Source organism: Palaemon carinicauda, chromosome 3 (genome assembly GCF_036898095.1).
Source record: "Palaemon carinicauda isolate YSFRI2023 chromosome 3, ASM3689809v2, whole genome shotgun sequence".
In the NCBI taxonomy this organism is placed as follows: domain Eukaryota; kingdom Metazoa; phylum Arthropoda; class Malacostraca; order Decapoda; family Palaemonidae; genus Palaemon; species Palaemon carinicauda.
The window spans coordinates 199,520,561-199,543,791 of record NC_090727.1 but is presented as its reverse complement, the minus strand read 5'-3'; the positions used below and the strand labels follow the sequence as shown (position 1 = coordinate 199,543,791).

Genomic DNA, 23,231 nt, shown 5'->3' with positions numbered 1-23,231 from the left:
GTTTTGGCTGTCGGCAATTTACGTGTAAAGTGCACATACTATACATTAAATTTGCTGCTTCATGGTTACTGCATTCTCTCAAGTTCAATTATCCTCCATCCTCTGTAGTGATTTTCTCTTATTCCTAACAGTCAAACCTAAACATGCATGTAGTGAAGGCCAACTTCTACAAGGGAAAAGTTCTTCATTGTATGGTTGGCTCTAGAAATCTTGGTACTGTATACATCCTGGTAATCTAAGGAGATTTTTATTCCCATCACCATGTCAATAATATTTCATAATACATTGTCCATTGAATACTAATGTCACTTATTTTGTCATTTGGTTTGAAAGCTTTGTCACACAATGATACCACCTGTTATACAGTATTGTGAAGTTGCTGGATGTCACTTGATAGAAAGTGTGTACTGAAATTCATGGAGCCAACTACTGTATATTATACCATACATATTTCATTTAAATGTGTCAGGATAACGTTATAGTGTCTTTATGCCTATGTTTTTCACATATCAGATGAATAGCGATTTATTTTTTTTCCAATATACTGCTAAATCATTCCAACGTTTAGGTGGGAGTCATTGTAACAGTTGTTGCTTTAGTTATATTCAAGATGCCATAAAGTTTATATGTTTTTCATCAGTATTAGACAAAAATTGTAGTTTTTAGTTTTTTGAAAACATATAGTGGTTTTAGTACAGTATTGCTATTGTACTTCATTATTGAGCATGATTATTACAACTTGATCAAGTATATACCAATCTGTTAGTGTTCTTAGAAACAAATTGTATCAGTTAATATATTTTTTTTTTGTCCAACAGATAATTTTTTTTGTCGCAGTGCAACTTTATTATTTTGTATAATGTGAAGAATACATTAAAGATTTGGTTGTTGTGGAAGGTTCTTGTATATTGTGTAAATAGACAGGTAGTAGTAAAATAATTGTATAAATAAAACTTTCGGTAGAAACTATTTATTGTGCATCCCTAACCATCAAAGTAGTGATTTCTTTTTTCCCTGTAGTAGGTACAATAGTTGAAACAAATCTATAGGAATTGTCTTCAATTTATGAGTCCATAAGAGGATTATCAGACTAATGTAAACTGTAGCCTATATGGTTAAGTGGTTTAAACCATATTACAAGAGATTTTTCTATAATAGGTTGTGTCATTCTATAGGACATTCCAATTTGGTATCACAGACCAGCCAAATAGGCAGTCTATACTAAATCATCACAATGTGACACTATACTATAGGGAAGGCACTCGACAGAATATCATTTGTGATTTATAATCTTGAGAATGCCTGCCTTATTTATTTGCAGGAACATGACAGAGTCAGTTGTAGATCTAGCGTTCCACCAGCGGCGTGTCGGTATCGTCTTGTGGCATCCAACGGCTAACAACATTCTCCTTTCAGCTGGCTCTGATAATTTCATTGTCATATGGAATGTAGGATGTGGGGAATCCCTCATCACTCTGAATAACCATCCTGATATGATTTATTCGTGCTGCTTTAATTGGGATGGTTCTCTCTTACTTACAACTTGTAAAGACAAAAAAATCAGGATTATCAACCCTAGAAATGGCGAAGTGTTTGAGGTGAGCCTTTAAACAGAATAATTATTGTAATGATTGATATTCTCTGTTGTGTTTAAAAATTGGGTCACTAGCAGTCATAAAGAATGTTTTACCTATTTTAATTTTTTTGAATTAGAATGTAGCAAGTTTAATGAAATTTTCTGTATAGTAAAGTAATTTTTGTTGAATTATATTTAGGAGCTTGAAGCCAAAGTATTTTTGATTACTGTCATGTTGGACAATTTCTTACTAGCTGTGTGTCTCATTAACAGAAAGTTTTGTTTTTACTTCTTAAATTGTAATGATGCAAGTTTACTCAAATTTAATTAATGGCAATATCAAACTAACTTTTGTTGAATAATGCTGGTGCACTCAAATATAAAGAATTTATGACTACTTTTGTTTTAGGAAAGTCATTTCATTTCACTAGGTGCCCAATAACTTCTTGGAGTGCAATTTGAATCTTAAGTCAAAATTTGCAGGTGTTTATTGATTGACATTCAGTGTCAGAACTATAATATTACGATCATGTTGCTTTGGGCAGAGAGATCGGTATGATATTGAGTTTGCTTGGATGTTTTTCAGGAAGCAACTTCACACGGGGGCAGCAAAGCCACCAGAGCCATCTTCCTCCGTAATGGTTTAGTCTTTACAACTGGATTCAACAAGAGATCCGAGCGTCAGTATTCTTTAAGAGCTCCTGGTCACTTGGATGATCCAATTACAATGGTGGAGCTTGACTCTTCCAACGGTGTTATGTTTCCTATGTATGATCCAGATACCAATATTGTATATCTTTGTGGTAAGTGTTAAACTACAGTATAGGGATCTATGGTTCTGTAAACACGCTTATCTTTTATTGTGCTTTTTTACCAAAAGCAAAAAAGATTTAAATTTGTTGGCTGTAGATGCATTTCAAGGTCACATTTTCATTTTCACTCCAGCCAGTAGATTTATTTTGTGGAATAGTTTCGGGTGGTAAAGTGAAGTTAAATTTTTTTAAATAACTAAAACCCTGACAATATAGGTTAACATTAGATTGATACTTTTGTTTCACAGTTACTTTCAAAATTATGAAATAAACTTTGGTAAAATTCGTTTGCTCCTACGGAATACAAGCTGTCGCCATTTAAAGGGTTTTACTCTGTTATTTGGCTACAACCAAAATCAAGAAAAACTTGGGATTCTTGTAATAATGTATGGCTACTTGCCAGCATTCTACCTGCACTTCGTAGGAGTAGCGGGGTTAGTGAGACTTACATCATTTCACCCCTGGTCGTTGTTCTACTCGAGCACTGCTTCGACTAGTGTCCATCTATATTACGCTTCCCTTTGTGCTCTGCCTCTTTCTTTACTCTCCATGTACAGTATTTGTGGTTATGAGTGTTTCTTAAGTGAATATAAGAACCTGGCCCTGGTCTTGTAGGTAGTCCTTGAGACACTTTCATGAGAGTGGAGGTAGATCCCTATCCTGAGAATCATACTAGACGACAAGAAACACCGGTTCAAGGTGCTGTGCTTCGGTCTTTCCACAGCATCTCCAGTCTTCATGAGTGTTTCCCTAGTTTCATCTTGGGCTCACAGAATCAGCATCTGTCTCCTATGTTACCTGGACGACTGTCTGATTCTAGCAGACTCTGTGGTAACCCTTCTTCAACACCAAGGCAACCTTCAAATGCTTTGCCAAGATCTGGGGATCATGGTAAACCTCGAAGTCATCACTGCTTCCCTCTTAACGACTGGTATACATAGGTATGATACCCCATCCTTCAGAAAGACTAAACATCAGACGACAGGGTAGTGAGGCTGAAGGTTGCAAGACAATTTTTCAGACGAGAAGAACTCCCAGCCCTGAGGTGGTTGTCTCTCCTAGGGCACCTATCATCCCTCGCCCGTCTAGTTCCCAATGGCCGCCTCAGGATACGATCTCTCCAATGGTGGCTAAAAGTCCAACTGGAATAGGCCATCGATTCTCTGGACATTCTGATCCCCATGGGACCAGAAGAACGGATGGACCTCGAGTGGTGGGGGGCAGACGAGAATCTGCCAAAGGGCGTCGACCCTCTCAGCCTTCCCCCGGACTTGATGCTACTTTCAGATGCATCAAGAAAGGGTGGGGAGCCCACATGTTGCATCACACGACCTCAGGCTTATGGCCAGAGTTCGAAAAGTACCAGCTCATAAATCCCTTAGAGATGAAGGTTGCCATCCTGGCCCTTCAACAGTTCCAACAGTTCCTGGCGGGCCACTCGGTGGTGTTGATGAGCAACAATGCCACAGTAGTGGCTTGCATCAACAAGCATGATACTTTTTTGCAGCCCCTATTCCATCTGGCAGTAGTGATCCTGAGATGGGCAGAAGACAACTAGGTGACCCTATTAGCTCGTTTCATTCCTGGCAAGAGGAATGTGCCCGCCAACCATCTGTGCAGAGCAACTCAGATGGTGGGCTCCGAGTGGTCTTTGTGGGGTTCCATGACTGTGGACCTGTTCGCATCGTCCCTGAATTTCAGGCTCGTGCTGTACTTCTCCCCAGTCCCGGATCCCAAGGCTCTCTGGCAAGATGCATTCCAACTATGGTAGGACAATGTAGACGTTTACGTGTTTCCCCCGTTCTGTGTGATGAGAAGAGTACTCGACAAGATCAGAACATTGGTCAATCTCTCATTGACTCCATTAGCTCTGCTATGTCATCAAGCAGAATGGTTTCCGGACCTTCTGCTGCTCCTGACGGAACTTCCAAGAGAGCTCCCTCCACGACACGATCTACTTGGACAACCAAATGCCAACAGCTTCCACAAAGCTGTAGCTTTGCTACGACTTCACACCTGAAAACTATCCAGCACCTCCCCACTCGGAGAGGGTTTTTGCAAGTTGAGAAGCGAATGGCTGGGCACCTGCGAAGATTGTCAACTTCAGTCTACTAGGCAAAGTTGATGTCTTCTGTGGCTGGTGTTGTGGAAGGGGTATCTCTCCCCTTGATACCACTATTCCAGCAATGGTAGAGTTCCTTGTGCACCTAAGGGAAGAAATGCTTCTCTCATATTCGCCAGAAAAAGGTTACCGCTGAGCCTTAAGTCTCGCATTTAAGCTGAAAGGAGTAGATATTTCTTCTTTGCTAGAACTTTCTCTCCTCATATGAAATTATGAACTTACCTCTTCCCAGTCAGAAATTAGACCCTCAATGGAACGTGGTTCGGGTCCTTCGGTCTCTGAAGGGTCCCCCGTTCGAACCATTACGCCATGCAACAGATCGCCACCTCACTTTCAAGACGGTGTTCCTACTCGCCTTGGCTTCTGCCAAAAGAGTTAGCGAAACTTCATGGTCTCTCGTATGACATTGCCCAATCAAAGGGGTGGGGAGAGGTAAGCCTCATCTTCGTCCCTGAGTTTTTTTTTTCCAAATCTCAAAATTGGGGCTAGTGGAACCTAGATTAGTCTCTCCCTTCTGTTACCGATGACCCAGATCAATTGTTACTATGTCCAGTAAGGAGTTTCAAGTATTACCTCAAAAGGACTGCAGCAGCTCGCCACGTGTGTCGGCATTTCGTCAGCTTGGGGAAGGTCAAGAGGAGGTCCATGAAGAACACCATCTGATTTGCAAGTTCATTGACCTGACACTGAATCCTGATCCTCCTCCGAGTCTACCCAGACCACATGATGTCGGGCATTGCTATGTACCTGATGTTCAAACAAAACTACTCTTATGGTGCAGGTATTGCAAGCGGGTATCTGTAGTTGTCAGGTGTTCTTCACCGTCCACTACCTTCAAGACCTAACCCACAGGAGCATCGAAATTTTTTCCATTGGTCCTGTGGTGGCTGTACAACTGGTTTACACAGGCACCTTGATGGGCAAGTAGCAGGAGGTTGAGGGGATTGGTGACCCAGGATATGTCTGAATGAATGATTAAGAATGAGTGGCTCCTTTTTTTCTTCATCCCCTTTCATGGGGGATATCAGCACCCAGGGTCCGCTGCAAAGCAGACATCAACTAACTGCAGGTAAACCATTGTTCCTTTGTGTAACCTGGTATTGTGTTAATACTGTACGTCCCCATACCCTATCGAGGGAGGTATTGGTAATGTCTTGGTATCCTCTGAAGATTCCTATGACTCGGAAGAACTCTTACCTTGATAATCACATTGCTAGTATCATAAACACGCAGCTTGAGTTGGCCGCGGACCTTGCATAACATGGTTTTAGTGAGGGGTAGGGTTCCCACCTATTGTGTTAAAAATATAATTGGGAATCCCTGGGTCATAACCAAAAAGTCAGATTGGCAAAGACTTCTACCCTCCTAAATGGTAAGTCAACTCCTATAAATACCGTTGGTTGCTATTTAGTGACGGAATAAATGACAAATATGGAAGTAATTTGTATTTTTCCTAACGATATAAACATGTAGTGATTTATACAGATTGGGCCGCCAGCACCAGTCCCCTTTGAAGTTCTACCTTCAAGCAAATTGAGGCTCACAGCCCAGGTGTATGAGAGAGGGTTAGTCCCCCCCTCCCCCCCTCCCCGGCTAACTAGGTGTGGGTGGTTAACCCCAGCTGAAAACAATACCCCTATAAATAGCTGCAGGTTTGTATTGTTAGGAAAAATAAAAATTACTTCCAAATTTGTCATATTACCTAGAGTTGAAGGCAGCGTGCTTAGCATTACTTCACTTTTCAGAGACAATTCAAGGTCACTCAGTGATGTTGATGAGCGACAACAAACAGTGGGCTCTGTATATCATCTGCTATGCTCGTTAGCAGTGGGAGTACAACATTGGCCCCAAGTAAATGCCGTTCACCTTTCAGCACGGTTTATTCCAGGGAAGAGGACTGTAGCAGCAGACAATCTGAGCTGACTAAGGTTGATAGAAGGTTCAGAGTGGTTTTTGAATCCTTAAGTGGCGACCCGCCCGACTTTGTTGGGTTCTCCAATTAGAGACGTGTTTGCCACTCATCTGAACAACGAACTCTTGTGTATTGTTCCCCAGTTCCAGACCCTGCTGCAGTGATGGAAGATCCATTCCAAAATTTCTGGGAGAGAATGGACGTTTACCCCTTAACCCCATTTTGCCTGATCCGTCAGGGGCTGAACAAAATCAGGCCTTCAAAAAGCTAGTTGCACCAAAGTGGCCTCACATGAGTGGTAACTAGATCTTATAGAGGTTACAAGGGAACTTACAGTGGCCAATCCTTCTACATCAACCTCATGTAAGTGTGTTTCACGAAGCAGCTCACTGCCTATCTCTTCACAGCATGTATTGGAGGCTATGACTGCTGGTCTAAGAACCCTTGTCTGGAGTGAAAGCTCCAGGCAATGGGTGTGTCCAGCACCTCCTCCCAAAGGAAGTTTTTTAAAGACCGTCTGCCAAGCAACTTTCAGATAACCTCAGCAAATCCTCTACAGCAGTCTATCAAGCAAAATGGTCTCCTTTCTCTGATTAGTGTGTCGTAAGAAGGTATTGATCCTCCCAAGGCCGCTATTCCACGGGTTGCAGCCTTTTTAGTTTTCCTACCGGAGGAGAAACATCTCTTTCACTGCAGTAAAGGCTATTGTTCAGCCTAATGCCAGATATTCAAACTAAAGGAAATTGATCTTTCTTCCCCTTGGAAACTCTGCATTGATTAAGAGTTTTGAGCAGTCTTGCCCACCTCGGGAACAAACTCTCTCCTTGGAGTGTGATTAAGTTTGTGGGATTCCTTAAAATGGCACCTTATGAACCTCTCCACAAGACTTCAGATTGAGACCTTACTCTCATGGTCGTCTAGCTTCTAGCTTTAACTTCTTCAAAGAGTAAGCGAGTTACCTGGCCTGTCTTATCTTCTTTCCCACCAAAGTGGTTGGAAAGATATGTCACGCTCTTTTGGTCCAGAGTTTGCTAAAACCCTGAAACCATCAATTAATGATAATAGATTTGACTCCTTCATATCAGCAATCAAGGAGGTAACTGATGATCTAGAGTGACAGTCTGTTACTTTGTCCTATAAGGGTAGTTCGTCATTACCTTAAAATAACTGCTTCCTTATGTCTGGCCATCAATAACTTGTTTTTAATCACAAGTCAAAACAAGAAGGGACTAACCAAAAATACTGTATCCTTATGGTTATGTGAAGTCATAATAGATATTTATGAAATAGAAGTAAGTAATTTTTATCAATTAATGAGTTAGTAATTTTTACCAATTAAGGAGTTAAAGAAAATTAAATAAAAGCAGTCTCTGGCACTGTCTTTCAGATATTTATGCATGCTGCATAAGATTTTCATAATTCTGACCATCCTTTTGAATCAGACCTTCCCAGATTACACCATACTGTTTGCAGACTTGGTATGTAGTTAATTCTAACAGTTTTGCTTTCTCCACCATAAGGCATAAGACATATATAAACTGATTAGATTGATCACTGAAAATCTTGAAAGGTTTTAAAGCTTATAAATCTTTTGGAGAAACACTGCCTATTGCCCCTCCCAAAGCTCATGACAGGTGGTGTTGCCACAACCTTAATGTACCACAAAAAAAAATGTTCAGTAGCTCAAGTCCTTATTGCAGGTGTTTGGAAGAGACATATCACTTTCACTGCATTATATTTAAAAGGTGGCACCCACAGGTCATTGGGTACTTTCTCTTTGGGCCCAGTGGGGACTGCTCAACAAATAGTCGGAGACTTGTGCCTTTGAAGGATAGTTAACTCTGTCACAATTATCAGTTATTTTCAGCTTGAGTGTGTATGAGAGTTGAATGAATCCTTTCTTCCCCTATGAATATCCCTTCTTTGGGAGTATCAACATAGAAGACTACTTATGCAGGTAAGAATATCTCTGTAACTTTAGATTTTAAGTGTGAACATTGTCAAATTAAAAAAATTGATAATTTTTGTCATTTAATCTAAATTTTCCACCTCAGTCTCCCCTCAAGTCTTGGCCATGAGTAAGTGATGCGAGTCACTCTAACCCATCCGCTCTTATTGGGCGCTGGTGGGATGCTGCCAACAATATAATGTTACCATGATCCCACAATTTCCTTAAGTCTGGTCATAGCCAGATAGCAACAGAGTAAATCTTTATAAATGACTCAGGTTTGTATAGCTAGAAAAAAATAACATTATTTGTTGAAAATTATTGTATTGTGAAGAGTCCACATCTGTCTTAATTTCAAAAGAGAATCTTGCTGAGTGGGTATTTATCTAAAATACAGCTGAGGTTAAAAGAGAAAAAAATATGATTTTTTTTATACCAGCTTTATTATAGGCTGATATTTTCATTTCAGAAATATGTTGACTTAGATTTTTTCTGACAGTATATAGGAATATTTCATCAGCAATGTTTAGAAATGTTTTGTCTGGATGCTCTTGTTAGACTTTCTACTTGAATTTTGCCTTGGTGTGAAACTTTGTTTTTGTCGCTATTCCTTTATTCCATAATATTCTAGGTCTTCTTGATGAATTTTGTTCAGCTACTCCCAAATCCTGTACAATTTCAAAATCCTCCTTCCAAACCCTACACATATCTTTTGTCTCCATTTGATCAATTTAGTTCTATGTTAAACGTTTGTTTCAATTTTTTGCTTTATATTCGGTGTTTTTTTTATTTAATTTCAACTTTGTATTGAAGCAGTATTATGATCAGATGTCAGTTAGAATTTTATTACTTTTTAAAGTGCACAGAAATCTAAAGATTAATTTTGTGAATGTTTTCTTTATTCTATGTAGCACTAGCATTACATGGTAAATGAAAAAAATTGACTAGTTTGCTTACAATATATTGCATAATGTTGATAGTAGGAATTGGAAGTGTTGCATTTTACAGAAATATACACAAATTAATTTCGGTTTAGAAAAGTAAGAATGTGTGGAAGCCAGTTTTTTTATTTAAATGTTGCTGAAATATTTTTGAAATTTTTTTTTAGTGCAGTGTATAGGAAAAATAGTTAGTCTTGAAAGTATGAAAGTGCTATATCTGATGTATTGGAATTTTACTTTACAGGTAAAGGTGATAGTGTTATTCGTTATTTTGAGATTACACCTGAAGTTCCTTTTGTACATTACATCAACACCTTCCAGTTACCAGATCCTCAGAGAGGTATTGGTATGATGCCAAAGCGAGGTGTTGATGTCACCACTTGTGAAATCACCCGTTTCTACAGGCTCAACAACAGTGGCTTTTGCCAAATCATCACCATGACAGTGCCAAGAAAGGTATTAGTCTTTTGTAAATATATATCTCTCTCTCTCTCTCTCTCTCTCTCTCTCTCTCTCTCTCTCTCTCTCTCTCTCTCTCTCTCTCTCTCTCTCTCTCTCTCTCTTTTTGTCATTTTTTTTATTATGTACCTTATAATTCATATAAATTATACATTATAGAATACCTCTTGTGTCAAAGGAAACAAATGGATATTTTCATTTAATATCTGTATAACGTAAAGTTCATTATTATTGACAAGTAGTTTTTTATCTTTCGACAGCTATTTATTGTGGAATTATTACAGAATAACACTCATAAAATCTGTCCTTTACCATACCTTATAATTATAAATAATAGATGATTTTCTGTGTCAAAGGAAACTAATGTATATTTTCATTACATTAATGTATAACTGAAAGCCATTAATTATTACTGACGAGTAGTTTTATATCTTTCGATGGCTATTAATCGTGGCATTATTACAGAATAACACCGTCACTTTAATGAATATAATGTGTTTTTTTATACATGAAATCACAATGCATTACCATTATTTTTGCAAAAATTATTTAAAGAAAATTTCTGAAAAATTATTCTATAATAATTTCACAATAAGTGGAAAAAATATTTTGGGTGTTTTGAGTGAAATACAATAGAAAATAAAGTAAACTTTTAAAAAGAATTGTATTCTGTAATCAGCTGTAAAACAAATAAATATGGAAATGTAGGTTATTATAGAGTAAGTGAGCATGTATATCCAATGGTGACAAATATCTTATATAACTTGGGTGGCAGATCCGCTGCCTCGTAGTGAACGGGTTGATGATGTTTAGATTTAGTTACTTAATTCCTGTTCTATTTTCAAATTAGTTTCTGTTCGATACCCTTGAGTGCAGAAGTTGATCTTTTCAGTCTGAACTATTCCAAGAAGATTTATACCCAGACACTGCTGGTGATATACCAGCGCTGACTGCAGAGGAATGGTGGGAAGGAGACTCAAGAGATCCTATCTTGGTATCACTTAAAGGTAACGTTTGCATTTGTGGTTTAGAGAACAGCTTTGTCAGAAGGTTTATATCTTTTAAAGTTATATTCTTCTTTTATTGAGGGATTTGTTTTATAGGTAACTATTTGAATTTCTTTTTCAAGTGTGGTTTGTTTTGATGATGTTATTTTGAATATTTTAAGCAGGGTGTAAAACAGCTAATCATAATTCAAAATGTGTAACGTTTAATATGGTACAACCTTAAAAGGGTATCAACTTACAAAGTAAGCTTCCATAGGATAAGATTCCCCAATCTGGTAAAAAAGAAATTACAATAAAGTAAACAAAACACTTATTCATTAAAAATAAATGTTCATTGAGGGTAAAGTAAGGGCTAAGTAAGTTATATACTCAAGGATTTCTAGGTGCTATTGGTTTCTAAAGTAGCCAGAGATACATTTTTTTTCAATGTGGCATCATAGCATTTAAAGCAGTAACTGTATATAAATTATAAAATGTTTGTAATTCATATACTTTACCTTGCACATGTATAATTGAATAGAAAAAAATACTTTTATGTAATATGTAATTATTAAGGTGTCGCCCCAAAGAAGTTAGGCTATTTCCCTCAGTGCACTGTAGACATTACTTTAGGTTCTTTGCAGTGTTCTTATAGCCCCCCAACTGGACATGCTTTATATCTTTCTACTTCTATTCTTGCATCTTTTCTTACATATTGCACTCCCACCTCTTCTAAATTTTACCTTGGTGCAATACTAGACTTTTACCTAAATACACTTGGGCACTGAATGGCCTCACAGGTCTAAGCTCTGGACTAATTAGCCCAAATCCATTAATCCAATCTGTTGTCATAGTCTGTTGCTGCTTCATATATTATGACCAAAGTTTGAATGTCAAAAAATGTTCAGTTTTGAAATACTGTTAAGTAGTGTTTCTGCATTTTAGATGGCATCCAAGCAACACAGAAAGCTGAACTGAAGGTAACCAAAAAGAAGACAAACATTCTCGATAAGATGCCTCCTACTGGTAAGGTGAAATCTGAAGAGGATGGCAAAGCAACTGCAATATCTTCAGAAGCTTTAGAGAAAGTTACAGAGGTATGTACAGGTTACTGTGATTTTGACTATCGTCACTTTGATGTTTTCTAAAAAAAAGCAATTTTTATAGTGTGGCATCGTTCATGAAGGTTAGGCAGAAGGTGGAGTGAATGGGAGAGAGCTCAGTGGAGAAGAATAAACTCACTTCTATAGCAATGAAGAATAAACTCGTGTTTATAGCCTCAAGAAGAACAGTCAACAAAAATATTTATGATGTGGTATACTATTGTTCTTATACACACAAATTTTTCATTCATGGTTATGGTTTAGAACACTGTTAAAACTTTAGAACTTATTCTGCCTTTCTCTAGTTTTTGTGGTGTCCTTATAATCGTTTTACCATTTTAATTTGTCCACAGTTTGTAATTTCCTAATTATTGAGATCTCTATTGTGGCTAATGTCCTCTGCACAAAGCGTATGATATTTGTTTATTTAAAAAAAAAATTCCTCAACCTCTGTAACTTTTTTTTTAACCTGTACTTTGTTCTGTAACTGACATACAAACCACACTATTTAATAGGGGTTATTACCTTCGGCATAGCTGAAATGACGAGCCATTAGAATTTTAACGAGGGTTCACTACCCCACCGGTAGTTAGCGGGGGGTAGGGAAGGTAGCCTACTACCCCCCCCCCCCCACACACACCTGTGCTTGAGCCCACTTTGCTCTCGGCTCGGGTGGTAGTCGGACGTGTCCGCTCTCACCCTCGCCTCTCTCACAGCCATTAATGTCTTTCTGCTTTTTCTCTACAGGTTTGTGTGCGAAGTTGGCCTCTGCAAAAATGCGCAAATGTCCTGGATTACCCGACCGCCCTTGTGGTACATTTATGTCGGCGGTCGAGACGGACCCTCACACCCTTTGTCCTTACTGTAGGGGCCAACGGTGTGATAGTAATAAATGTGGTGAGTGTAGGGAGTGGTCTACCTCCCAGTGGGAGAGGTTTTGTCGGCGACGGAAGAAAAAGTCTAGGCGGGATATTTCTCCTTCGAAGATTTCTTTGAAAGGAGAAAATCCCAAGGACTCTTCCTCCGTTGCCCAAACCTCCTCCGAAGCTCCCACTCGATCGGTTTCTTCCGAGAGACCGTCGAGGGGTAGCGTAGACCATGGTTCTGTTTCCTGATCTCGGGCTTCGAGAGATGGCGTTGCCTCCCCTAGCGAGGCAGCTCCACCTCTTCCCCGGGGGAGGATTTAAACGTTAATATCAATGTAACTGATTTATTCCAGCTTTGGTCTTCTTTGGGGCTCTAAGGTTTGCCCTCCAAGGAAGCCTTGTTTGACATCATTTGGTTTGGTGCCGCTGTCAAGCAATCGCCGACTTTGGCAGAGGTTGATCCTCTGTCTATCGTCGACATTGTGGTGGCAGAGGTATCCGATGCGGTATATCCTACCTCTGCAACTTCTCAACCTGCTGTAGCTGAAGGCTTAGTTTCTCCCTCTGCTCAACCTTCGAGGGAGGAACTAAGTCCAACAGTCTCTCCTGCCAGTGATTCTCCCCCTCGGGGGAGTTCACTCACAGAGACTCCTCTTCAGAGGACTGCTGATGGTCAGCTTGCTGACCCAACAGCCCACAGAGGGCGCATACGTCGTAAGGCTCGCCTTCCTCTTCGCCGGAGAGGCCTTCCTTCACCTCATAAGGGTGTGAGGAGGCGCCTCTTCGGTTCAACATCATCGTCGCAGTCCGCCGCAGAGGAGCCTCATCACCGATCTCCGACTGTTCCTGCTACAACCCTGGATTTCTCTGCGGATCGTTCGCGATCGCCTTCGGTGGAAGGTCGTCCTGACAAAGGGCACGCCGACCTTCCACCCGTCAGACCTGCTGACCTGCCGTCGCCGTTCCTGGCTGCTGATGCGCTGTGGGCGCCAACTAAAGCTGTTTTTATAAAACAGGCAACGGTCCCTTTGGGGCAACAAGGGCGTACGCGCAAATTAGCGCACGCGTCCCTTACGCGCCATGCCAAGCATGCGCGCCAACGTTCAGCTGACCTCTCTGAGGTTTCGGAGTTAGCGCACAGGCGCTCTCCTACTGTTGCTGATATAGAGCGCCAGCGCTCACCCGCGCGCACCTACTGCCGACATCCCTGATAAAGCGCATCAGCGCTGACCTGCGCGCCAGCAAGCACCTGTTGGCGATGTTCCTGATAAAGCGCGCCAGCGCTCACCTGCGTGCCAGTGCTCACCTGCGCGCCAGCGCTCACCTACGTGCCAGCGCGCCACTGCGCGCACTTAACCTGCTGCGCGCCATGCGCGCCAACGTTCTCCTGCGCGCCAGCTCTCACCAACGTGCCAGCGCTCTCCGCGCCAATGATCTCCTGCGCCCATGATCTTCGGATCTGGGTGCAGTAGTGAAGCTTAAGGCTTCCCCTACTTGCCAGCGCTCGCCAACGCGCCGTCTACCTTCACTTGCGCGCCATACCTCGCCAGCGTGCAATTGCGCGCAGTCACCTACACGTGCCCACGCCCATCTCCCACAGCAGTGATGTATCGCTAGCCTGATGTGCGCCCACAAGAGGCGCGCCAACGTACGCAGGGTCCAGCTGCGCGCCCGCGCGCAAGAGATATCTCTCCTGCGCGCGCGCCCATTGACATCTTCTAGAGCGCACAATCCCTCGCCCGCACGGGCTCTTCATCCTGATCCTGCGCGAGCGCGCAATCTGCTTCCTGCGCACCCTCTGATGTCTCCTGCGCATGCTTCTACACGCCATCGCTCTCCCGCGCGCACCCTCGCGATCACCCTCGCGCACCCTCGCGATCACCCTCGCGCGTGTGCGCACATCAGCGATTGCCTGCGCGCGCGCGACCCCGGGTATTCCCCATCGCGCCAGCGCGCTCGTCAATATCCTCCCACGTGCGAGGCTGCAGGACAACGCGCGGCAAGGTCGCAAGAAGTCCTCCAGGGGAGAGAAGAATCCTAGAGGGAGCAGCCGAGGCCGCAAACGCTAGGATTGGCAGTCCCCCTGCATGTCCACCAGTGGGGGGATGCCTACAAAGTTGCGCAGACAGGTGGCAGCAACTCGGGGCCGATTCCTGGATGATTTCCGTAATCAGTCAGGGATATTATCACGTCCCGTTCACAACATCTCTACCTCCCCTGACGACGAATGCAGTGTCACTGAGCTCCCTTGCCATGGGATCAGCAAGGGGGCAGGCCCTTCGGGCAGAAGTTCAGACCATGTTGAAGAAGGGCGCTCTACAAGAGGTCCTTGATGGGTCTCCAGGCTTCTTCAGTCGACTCTTTCTTGTAAAGAAGGCGTCTGGAGGCTGGAGACCAGTCATCGACCTCTCAGCTCTGTACAAGTTTGTCAAGCAAACTCCGTTCAGCATGGAGACCGCAGACACGGTCAGACTTGCAGTAAAACCGCAAGACTTCATGTGTACACTGGATCTGAAGGACGCGTACTTCCAGATCCCAGTCCATCCGTCTTCAAGGAAGTACTTAAGATTCAGCCTAGACAACAAGGTGTACCAGCTGTGTTTCGGTTTCCACAGGTTTTCACCAGTGTTCACCCTAATATCGTCGTGGGCACACAAGATCGGCATCCGTCTCCTCCGTTATCTGGACAACTGGCTGATCCTAGCTGACTCGGAGTCATCCCTTCTTCAACACCGAGACAAACTTCTGGGACTTTGCCAGGATCTGGGGATCTTGGTAAATCTCGAGAAGTCCTCTCTGCTTCCCACTCAAAGACTGGTATACCTAGGCATGATTATAGACACCAATCTCCACAAAGCCTTCCCATCAGACGACAGGATAGCAAGGCTGAGGAGGGTCGCAAGCCCTTTCCTCAGACGAGAAGAGCTTCCAGCCCAATTTTGGTTACGTCTCCTCGGTCACCTCTCATCTTTGGCTCGTCTAGTTCCCAACGGTCGCCTCAGGATGAGATCCCTCCAGTGGCGACTCAAGTCCTGGTGGAATCAAGGTTATGATTCCCCAGATGTCATGATCTTTATGGGACCTGCGGAACGGACGGACCTCCAGTGGTGGGTGACAGACGAGAACCTACAAAGAGGAGTGGATCTTCTCGTCCTCCCCCCAGATTTGATGCTGGTTTCGGACACGACAAAGAAAGGGTGGGGGGCCCACGTTCTACACCACAGGACCTCAGGCCTGTGGTCAGAATCAGAAAAGTGCCTCCATATAAATCTTTTAGAGATGAAGGCTGTTTTCTTGGCCCTTCAACAGTTCCAACAATACCTGGCGGGTCACTCTGTGGTGGTGATGAACGACAACACCACAGTAGTGGCTTACATCAACAAGCAAGGAGGTACCTTTTCGAAGCAGCTATCCCATCTTGCAGTAGAGATACTGAGATGGACCGAAGTCCACTCGATTCCACTATCGGCACGTTTCATTCCAGGCAAGAGGAATATGCTCGCCGACAATCTGAGCAGAGCGTCTCAGATAGTGAGTACCGAGTGGTCTCTGGATCATCTAGTAGCCAACAAAGTCCTGACTTTGTGGGGTTCCCCGACTGTGGATCTGTTCGCGACAGCGCTGAACTTCAAGCTTACACTGTACTGTTCCCCAGTCCCGGATCCCAAGGCACTCTGGCAAGATGCCTTCCAACAACGGTGGGACAACTTCGACATGTACGCCTTTCCCCCGTTCTGTCTGATGAGGAGGGTGCTCAACAAGACCAGAATATCGGTCCATCTTTCAATAACCCTCATAGCTCTGCTATGGCATCACGCGGAATGGTTTCCGGACCTTCTGCAGCTCCTAACGGAACTTCCGAGAGAACTCCCTCCACGACACGATCTACTCAGACAACCACATGCCAACATCTTCCACAAAGCCGTAGCTTCGCTACGATTTCACGCCTGGAGACTATCCAGCATCTCCTCGCTAAGAGAGGATTTTCGCAACGAGTTGCGATTAGGATGTCTGGACATCTGCGAAAATCATCCGCATCTGTCTACCAGGCAAAGTGGAAAGTCTTCTGTGGTTGGTGTCGTGGAAGGGGTATCTCTCCACTCGATGCCACTATTCCAGCAATAGCGGAGTTCCTCATGTATTTGCGGGAAGAAATGCGCCTTTCAGTCTCGGCGGTGAAAGGCTATCGCTCAGCCTTAAGTCTAGCCTTCAGGCTCAAGGGAATGGACATTTCTTCCTCGCTGGAACTTTCCCTACTCATATGAAGTTATGAACTTACCTGCCCTCAGTCGGAAGTGAGACCACCTCCATGGAATGTGGTTCGAGTTCTCAGGTCTCTTAAGAGACCTCCCTATGAACCATTACGTCAGGCTTCAGATCGCCACCTGACTTGGAAGACGGTGTTCCTACTAGCTTTGGCTTCGGCCAAGCGAGTCAGTGAACTTCATGGTCTCTCATATAACATCGCCCATTCAAGGGGATGAGGGGAGGTAACATTCAAATTCGTCCCTGAGTTTATTGCTAAGACTCAAAATCCGGGGGTGCCGGACCCTCGGTTCGACTCCTTCCAGATTTCGAGTCTTCGTTCTGTAACAGATGACCCATACCATCTCCTACTGTGCCCAGTAAGGAGTCTGAGGCTATATCTCAAAAGAACGGCTGCAGTCCGTCCCCAGGTGTAAGCTTTGTTTGTTAGCACTGGGAGGAATAAGAGGAGGGTCACCAAGAACACCATCTCGTCATGGATTCGTAGGGTGATCCATCTGTCCCTGAATCCAGATCCTCCTTCGTCATGTTGCCCTAGAGCACATGATGTCAGGGGCGTAGCTACGTCCCTGGCCTTCAAGAAGAATTTCTCTGTGACGCAGGTTCTTCAAGCTGGGGTGTGGAAGCGTCAGACGACCTTCACAGCCCACTACCTGCAAGACGTGACCCACAGGGAGCTCGATACGTTTTTTATCGGCCCTGTTGTTGCTGCACAACAGCTGGTTTAAAACCTCAGGCTCCTTAGTGGACAAGTAGAAGGTTGAGGGCATTGTTACCCGGTCTTAGTCTGCATGAATGAAAAGCTTTGTCTGGCCCTTATTCTTTTCTTCATCTTCCCCTCTCTTGGGGAAAGCAGCATCCTGGGTTTTCTGCACAACTGACCTCAAACCACTGCAGGTAAACCCATATTTCCTTGTGTTCCTAGTATTAAGATAATAATGTCACGTTCCCATACCCTGACGAGGTGGTATTGGGAGAGTCCTAGCCTAAAGTTTCCATCTAAAGGACTACAGGTAAACTTCCTAGGACGAGTCACACTTTATTATACCTTCACACACAGCTTGAGTAGGCCGCAGTCCTTGCGTAGCAAGGTTCTAGCGAGGTGCAGGGACTCCTTATTGCTACCCTCCCTACCCCCCGCTAACTAGCGGTGGGGTAGTAAACCCTCGTTAAAATTCTAATGGCTCGTCATTTCAGCTACGCCGAAAGTAATAACCCCTATGAAATAGCTAAGGTTTGTATAGTTAGGAAAAATACAAATTATCTACGAATTTGTCATTTTTATTATCTTACAGCTCACTTAATTAAGAAACTCGTATAGTATTTACTTTCATAAAAGTTACTGATATCACAAACAAAATTACAGTAACATTTCTTTATAAGAGACCCCTACATAATGGACTATGTTATACAACAAACAACTTAAGCTACTATATATATACACAGTCAAATTCACCGACATTTTTTGCATAGTTGAACCTAAAGCGCACTGTTTGTTCGTCTCAAACATGAGTATGATTTTGGCAGTTTATATTTTTAATGAGGCAGTTGTAGTTTCTGGCTGGTGGAGGGTATGCCTCTTCCACCCTACAATCATTGAGTTTAAATCACTTCTAGAAGGCTAAAATCAATGGCTACACCACCATTTGCACGTATTGCACAGCCTCTACAACATTTATAACACTTCCAGAAGGCTTAATTGAAATGAATTTAACCACTTTTCATAATTATTGTGGAAGTCATAACTTTAATTTTGGCTGTGGCCTTGTACAGATGTACTTCTTTCTACTGCTTATAGTTTTAACTTTTGCTTTTTCTTTTATATGGAATAAATGATCTGGAAGATTGTCGTGCTCGAAGGATACAGAAAAAGGAAAAGAAAAGGATATGCAATTATTAATATTAATAGTTACAGCTCTAGTTGGAAAAGCAGGATGTTATAAGCTGAAGGCCTTAAAATGGGTAAAATAGCCCAGTTATAAAAGGAGATAATAAATTGTACAATATATGAGAAATAATGAATAAGAAATCTTGTATTTTAAGATTAGTAGCAATGTCAAAACTAGATTTGTCATATATAAACTATAAAAATGTTCACTGAAAGTTCAAACCTCCAAAGTTCTACTGATTCAACTGCCAGATTGGGAAGATCATTCCCAAATTGTAACATCTGGAATAAAACTTCTAGAATGCTATGGTGTTGAGTTTTATGTTGTTGAAGGCAAGACTTGGAATTAACTGCATATCGAGTACTACTTACAGGATGGTACATTCTGGGAAGATGTAAATGCAGTGGACGGCAGAATTATGAACAATCTTATGCAACATGCACAAAAAACTAACTGAACAACGGCCCCAGAGATTAATATCAAAATCAGTGGTTTTAAAATAATACTAGAGTGGAAGATAAAGGAACAGATAAGGAAAAAGCAACCTATTGATAAACCACCAATCATCCATGGACCTTATATTAAGCCAGCCCAACATAGTGTTTAAAAAGAATAAGAAGAAAAAACAGATAGCATAGTGTGCCTGAGTGTAACGTCAAGAAAGAGAAATCAAATCTAAGACAGTGGAAGACTATGGCACTACCCAAGACTAAAGAACAATGGTTTGAATTTGGAGTGACTTTCTCCTAGGAGAGCTGCTTATCTTAACTAAAGTGTCTCTTCCACTCTTACCAAGAAGAAAGTAGTTACTGAACAATTACTGTCCAGTAGATAACCTCTTGAGTGAAGAAGAATTTTTAAAAATCTTACTGTTGTCTGGTTTATGAGGAAAGAGGAGAGTGCATAAAGAATAGGCCAGACTATTCAATATATGGGTAGGCAAAGGAAAAATTAGCCATAACCTGAGAGGGATCCAATGTAGTACTATCCGGTCAGATAAAAGACCCAATAACACTCGAGTGTTTGTATCTCACTTGGTGGCTGGTGCCTTGCTCAACCTTCTCTCTCTTTTCCAGATAAACAAAATGTTGACAGTTTTCTGTGCAAACCTGTCGTTATCTACAACATGCATGTTCCTGTTGGATGGCAAGTCTGTTGCTGTCATTTCCTTGCTAGTGTGGCCTTATGATGACGTCAACCTGTGCCTAAGGAATTTGTTGGAATTTGTTATTCCTTACCTAACATAAACGTGAACCTCAGAAAGATGGTATTCCTTAGAGATTGCCAGTACTCACCCAGGGAAAAGAGGTTTTGCTACCACCAAGTGTTTAGGGCAAAAGGCACTACCCTTCTTCAACCCCTCCAGCATCTTCCTGACCCTGGAAAGTCAACAAGTCCGTATCACCTGCTAGTGTTGTCTCGGTTTGAAGAATTCCCTTTGGCCTTTTCCCCCAATCGAGTGTTGTCATTGGCTTGCATAACGCCTCATCTTTGTTAGATTTTTCACTCTGTGATGTCTAGAAGAACAAGTATAAGACATCATTGAAGAAGTTCAAGACCAATAGATAGGAATCTTGTATTTGTGGACTCTGATCGATCTCTCCTCACGTGTGCATGGGGACTGACTAATCTTCCCCTCGTGTGCATGGGAGGAATGTTGTGGTACCGAGAATCAACCTATCCAATGGAAGTGTCTCAACATTTTCCTGTTACCTGTGCTCGATCCCATACCTCACCAAGCACTCTCGCTGTCAGTCAGGATTAAGGGCGCTGCCCTTCTTTCCCCATTCCTGGATGATAGTCTGCTCTTTCTCTATCTCTCATAAAGGTGAAAGAGAGGTGGGCACTGTTTCACAGACCTTTTGCAAATAGTAAAGTGGGCTCGCACTTGAATAGTTGACATGTCAGAACCATCAATAAGGTTCATTTCATACAAGAAGAATGTCTTAGTGTACATGCTCAGTCACCAGAAGGACTGGGTAGGGTAAAAAGTGGTCCATGCATCATTTTGTGACAGAAAGCCTTCGTGGGCTTTTGGAGTCTTTATCAACTGAGCTGCTCACCACTCTGTTGAACAAGAAAATTATAGTGTTCTGCTCTCCAGTCCCAGATCCATCACCAGCATTCAAGGATACCTTTCATCATCCCTGTGATGATTTAGAGTTTTAGACGCATGCACCTTTGCATCTCTCCATCTGATTCACCAGATACTCAACAGATGGTTGACTACAGCAGCTCTCAGGATGATCCTGATGGTTTCCAAATGGCCACTCGCTGAATGGTATCCAGTTCAGCTAATATCCCATTCTACCTTTGTTAGAGAAGCCCTTCAGTCTTTGCTGTGAAAGTCTATTGTTCAGATGTGAATCGGCTTTTGAGACTGAAGGGCTTAGACTTTTCCTCTTTGTTGGATTTGTCTAGGTTTATGAGGAACTTTGAATAGTCTTGCCTTCCTCAGGAACTCAAGCAATGGAATGTTACTCGTCCTCAAGTCTCTCAAACAATTCTGTATATGCCCTTGAGACTTGTCAGACAGCGGCCCAACCATCAGGGAAGTCCTCTTACTAGTCTTAGCCTTGGTGAAATGAGTAGGCAAGTGGCCGGAGCTTCATTTGCTTGGTGAAGCGAGTAGCCATTCAGTAGGGCTTTATTATTATTATTGTTATTATTATTATTATTATTATTATTATTATTATTATTACAAGATGCATAAGCCCAAGGGCCTCAACAGGGAAAAATAGCCCAGTGAGGAAAGGAAATAAATAAATTACAAGAGAAGATTAAACTATTAAAATGAAATATTTTGAGAACAGCAACAACATTGAATTATATCCTTCACATATAAACTATAAAAAGGATAGAACATCATGCCCGAGTGTACCCTCAAGCAAGAGAACTCTTATCCAGGACAGTGGAAGGCCATGGTACAGAGGCTATGGCACTATCCAAGACCAGTGTCCTCCTTGAAGAGATTCTTACCATAACTAAAGACACTCTTCAACCCTTATCAAGAGGAAAGTAGTCACTGGACAATTATGTTGCAGTAGTTGGCCCCTTGAGCAAAGAAGAATTGTTAGGTAATCTCATCGTTGTCAGGTGTATGAGGACAGGAGAATGTGGAAAGAATAAGCCAGATTATTCAGTGTATGTGTTGGCAAAAACAAAATGAGCTGTAACCAAAGAGAGGGATCCTATGTAATACTGTCTGGCTAGTCAAAGGACCCAATAACTCTACTGGTCATATCTCAATGGGTGGCTGGTGCCCTAGCCAACCTACTTGTGTTAGTTATTTGGAGAGAAAATGGTTGATTACATAATGCGTTGGGCATTGTAATGCAGTAGAGTAGTAGTCATAATCTAGGAAATGAAAGCACACTTTTTGATATAGGAACATAACTACATAGAAAACACATGGAAAACATAAATGTGGAATGATAAAATTAATGTAATGAGAAAATAACAAAGCAACTTTATAGGAACTCCACTGTATTCAGTATATGAATCTTGAAATAAAAGGTGTTGTAACCCAAGACCTTACTGTACTTTATTTTCGTATATAATTTTTCACCATTGACTTCTCAGGTTTGCAAAATCAACGATGACCTTCGAAAGAAAATAGATGAATTGCAGTCAGAAATGAAGAAATTTAAGGCAGTATTCCTAAAACAAGAAAATAGAATCAGGGGGCTAGAAAACAAACTATCTGAATTAACTGGAACGCCTGTGGCCCCACCTCCGACGCAGGTTAGTCTCGTTAATCGTATCCTCAACTCGGTTAAGGGATTCATTGTCAATATAATTTTTATTATAGTTTTGCTGAATGTTCTCTATTTCTATGCAAAGTATCTTTTAGGATTCTAGGTGTTTTGTTTTTGCTTAACTTTTTCTTTTGATAGATATTTTGAAGGTTTTATTAACCAAAAACTTTTTAAGTTTTAAACTTTTTATTTGCTGCTCGTTTCAAGTTTTTAAATTTTTAAGTTTATAGATGCAGTATTAGATTTCTATACTAGTCAGTATTATGTTAGTTATATTTGTTGCTATGAAGAACAGTTTTAGTATATGCATATTGTAAGTGACACTGAACCTGTTCATCATGGTTTAATGTCTTAAACATTTTGGAAGTAAATGTATAAATATATGTGTGATGTGTTTGCATGGCTTGCCAAGCCTTATTCAGATATAAAATCTTTCTTTTTGGTTATCAAAAATGTTTACTTGGGCAGACTATTACACATTCTACGGTGTATTAATACGAAAGCAAGATAAGTTTATAATTCAGGGCTGTTTTAGTAGGATAATGTAACAATTATGATTACAGTAATTCAAGTCAAGAGTGAAGTTGTAGTTA

The 23,231-nt window shown here is 41.8% G+C and overlaps 1 protein-coding gene across 5 annotated transcripts in view; it reads left to right on the top strand.

Moving 5' to 3' along the window:
* The window catches only part of coro (protein coronin), a 161,553-nt gene that overhangs the window by 103,756 nt on the left and 34,566 nt on the right, over window positions 1-23,231 (top strand). For all 5 annotated transcript variants that reach the window (XM_068371250.1, XM_068371248.1, XM_068371246.1 and 2 more), the window contains 6 exons: window positions 1,322-1,598; window positions 2,163-2,379; window positions 9,556-9,767; window positions 10,663-10,777; window positions 11,702-11,853; window positions 22,463-22,624. In XM_068371250.1, coding sequence (XP_068227351.1) covers window positions 1,322-1,598; window positions 2,163-2,379; window positions 9,556-9,767; window positions 10,663-10,777; window positions 11,702-11,853; window positions 22,463-22,624 — 1,135 coding nt within the window. The remainder of the gene's footprint in view (window positions 1-1,321; window positions 1,599-2,162; window positions 2,380-9,555; window positions 9,768-10,662; window positions 10,778-11,701; window positions 11,854-22,462; window positions 22,625-23,231) is intronic.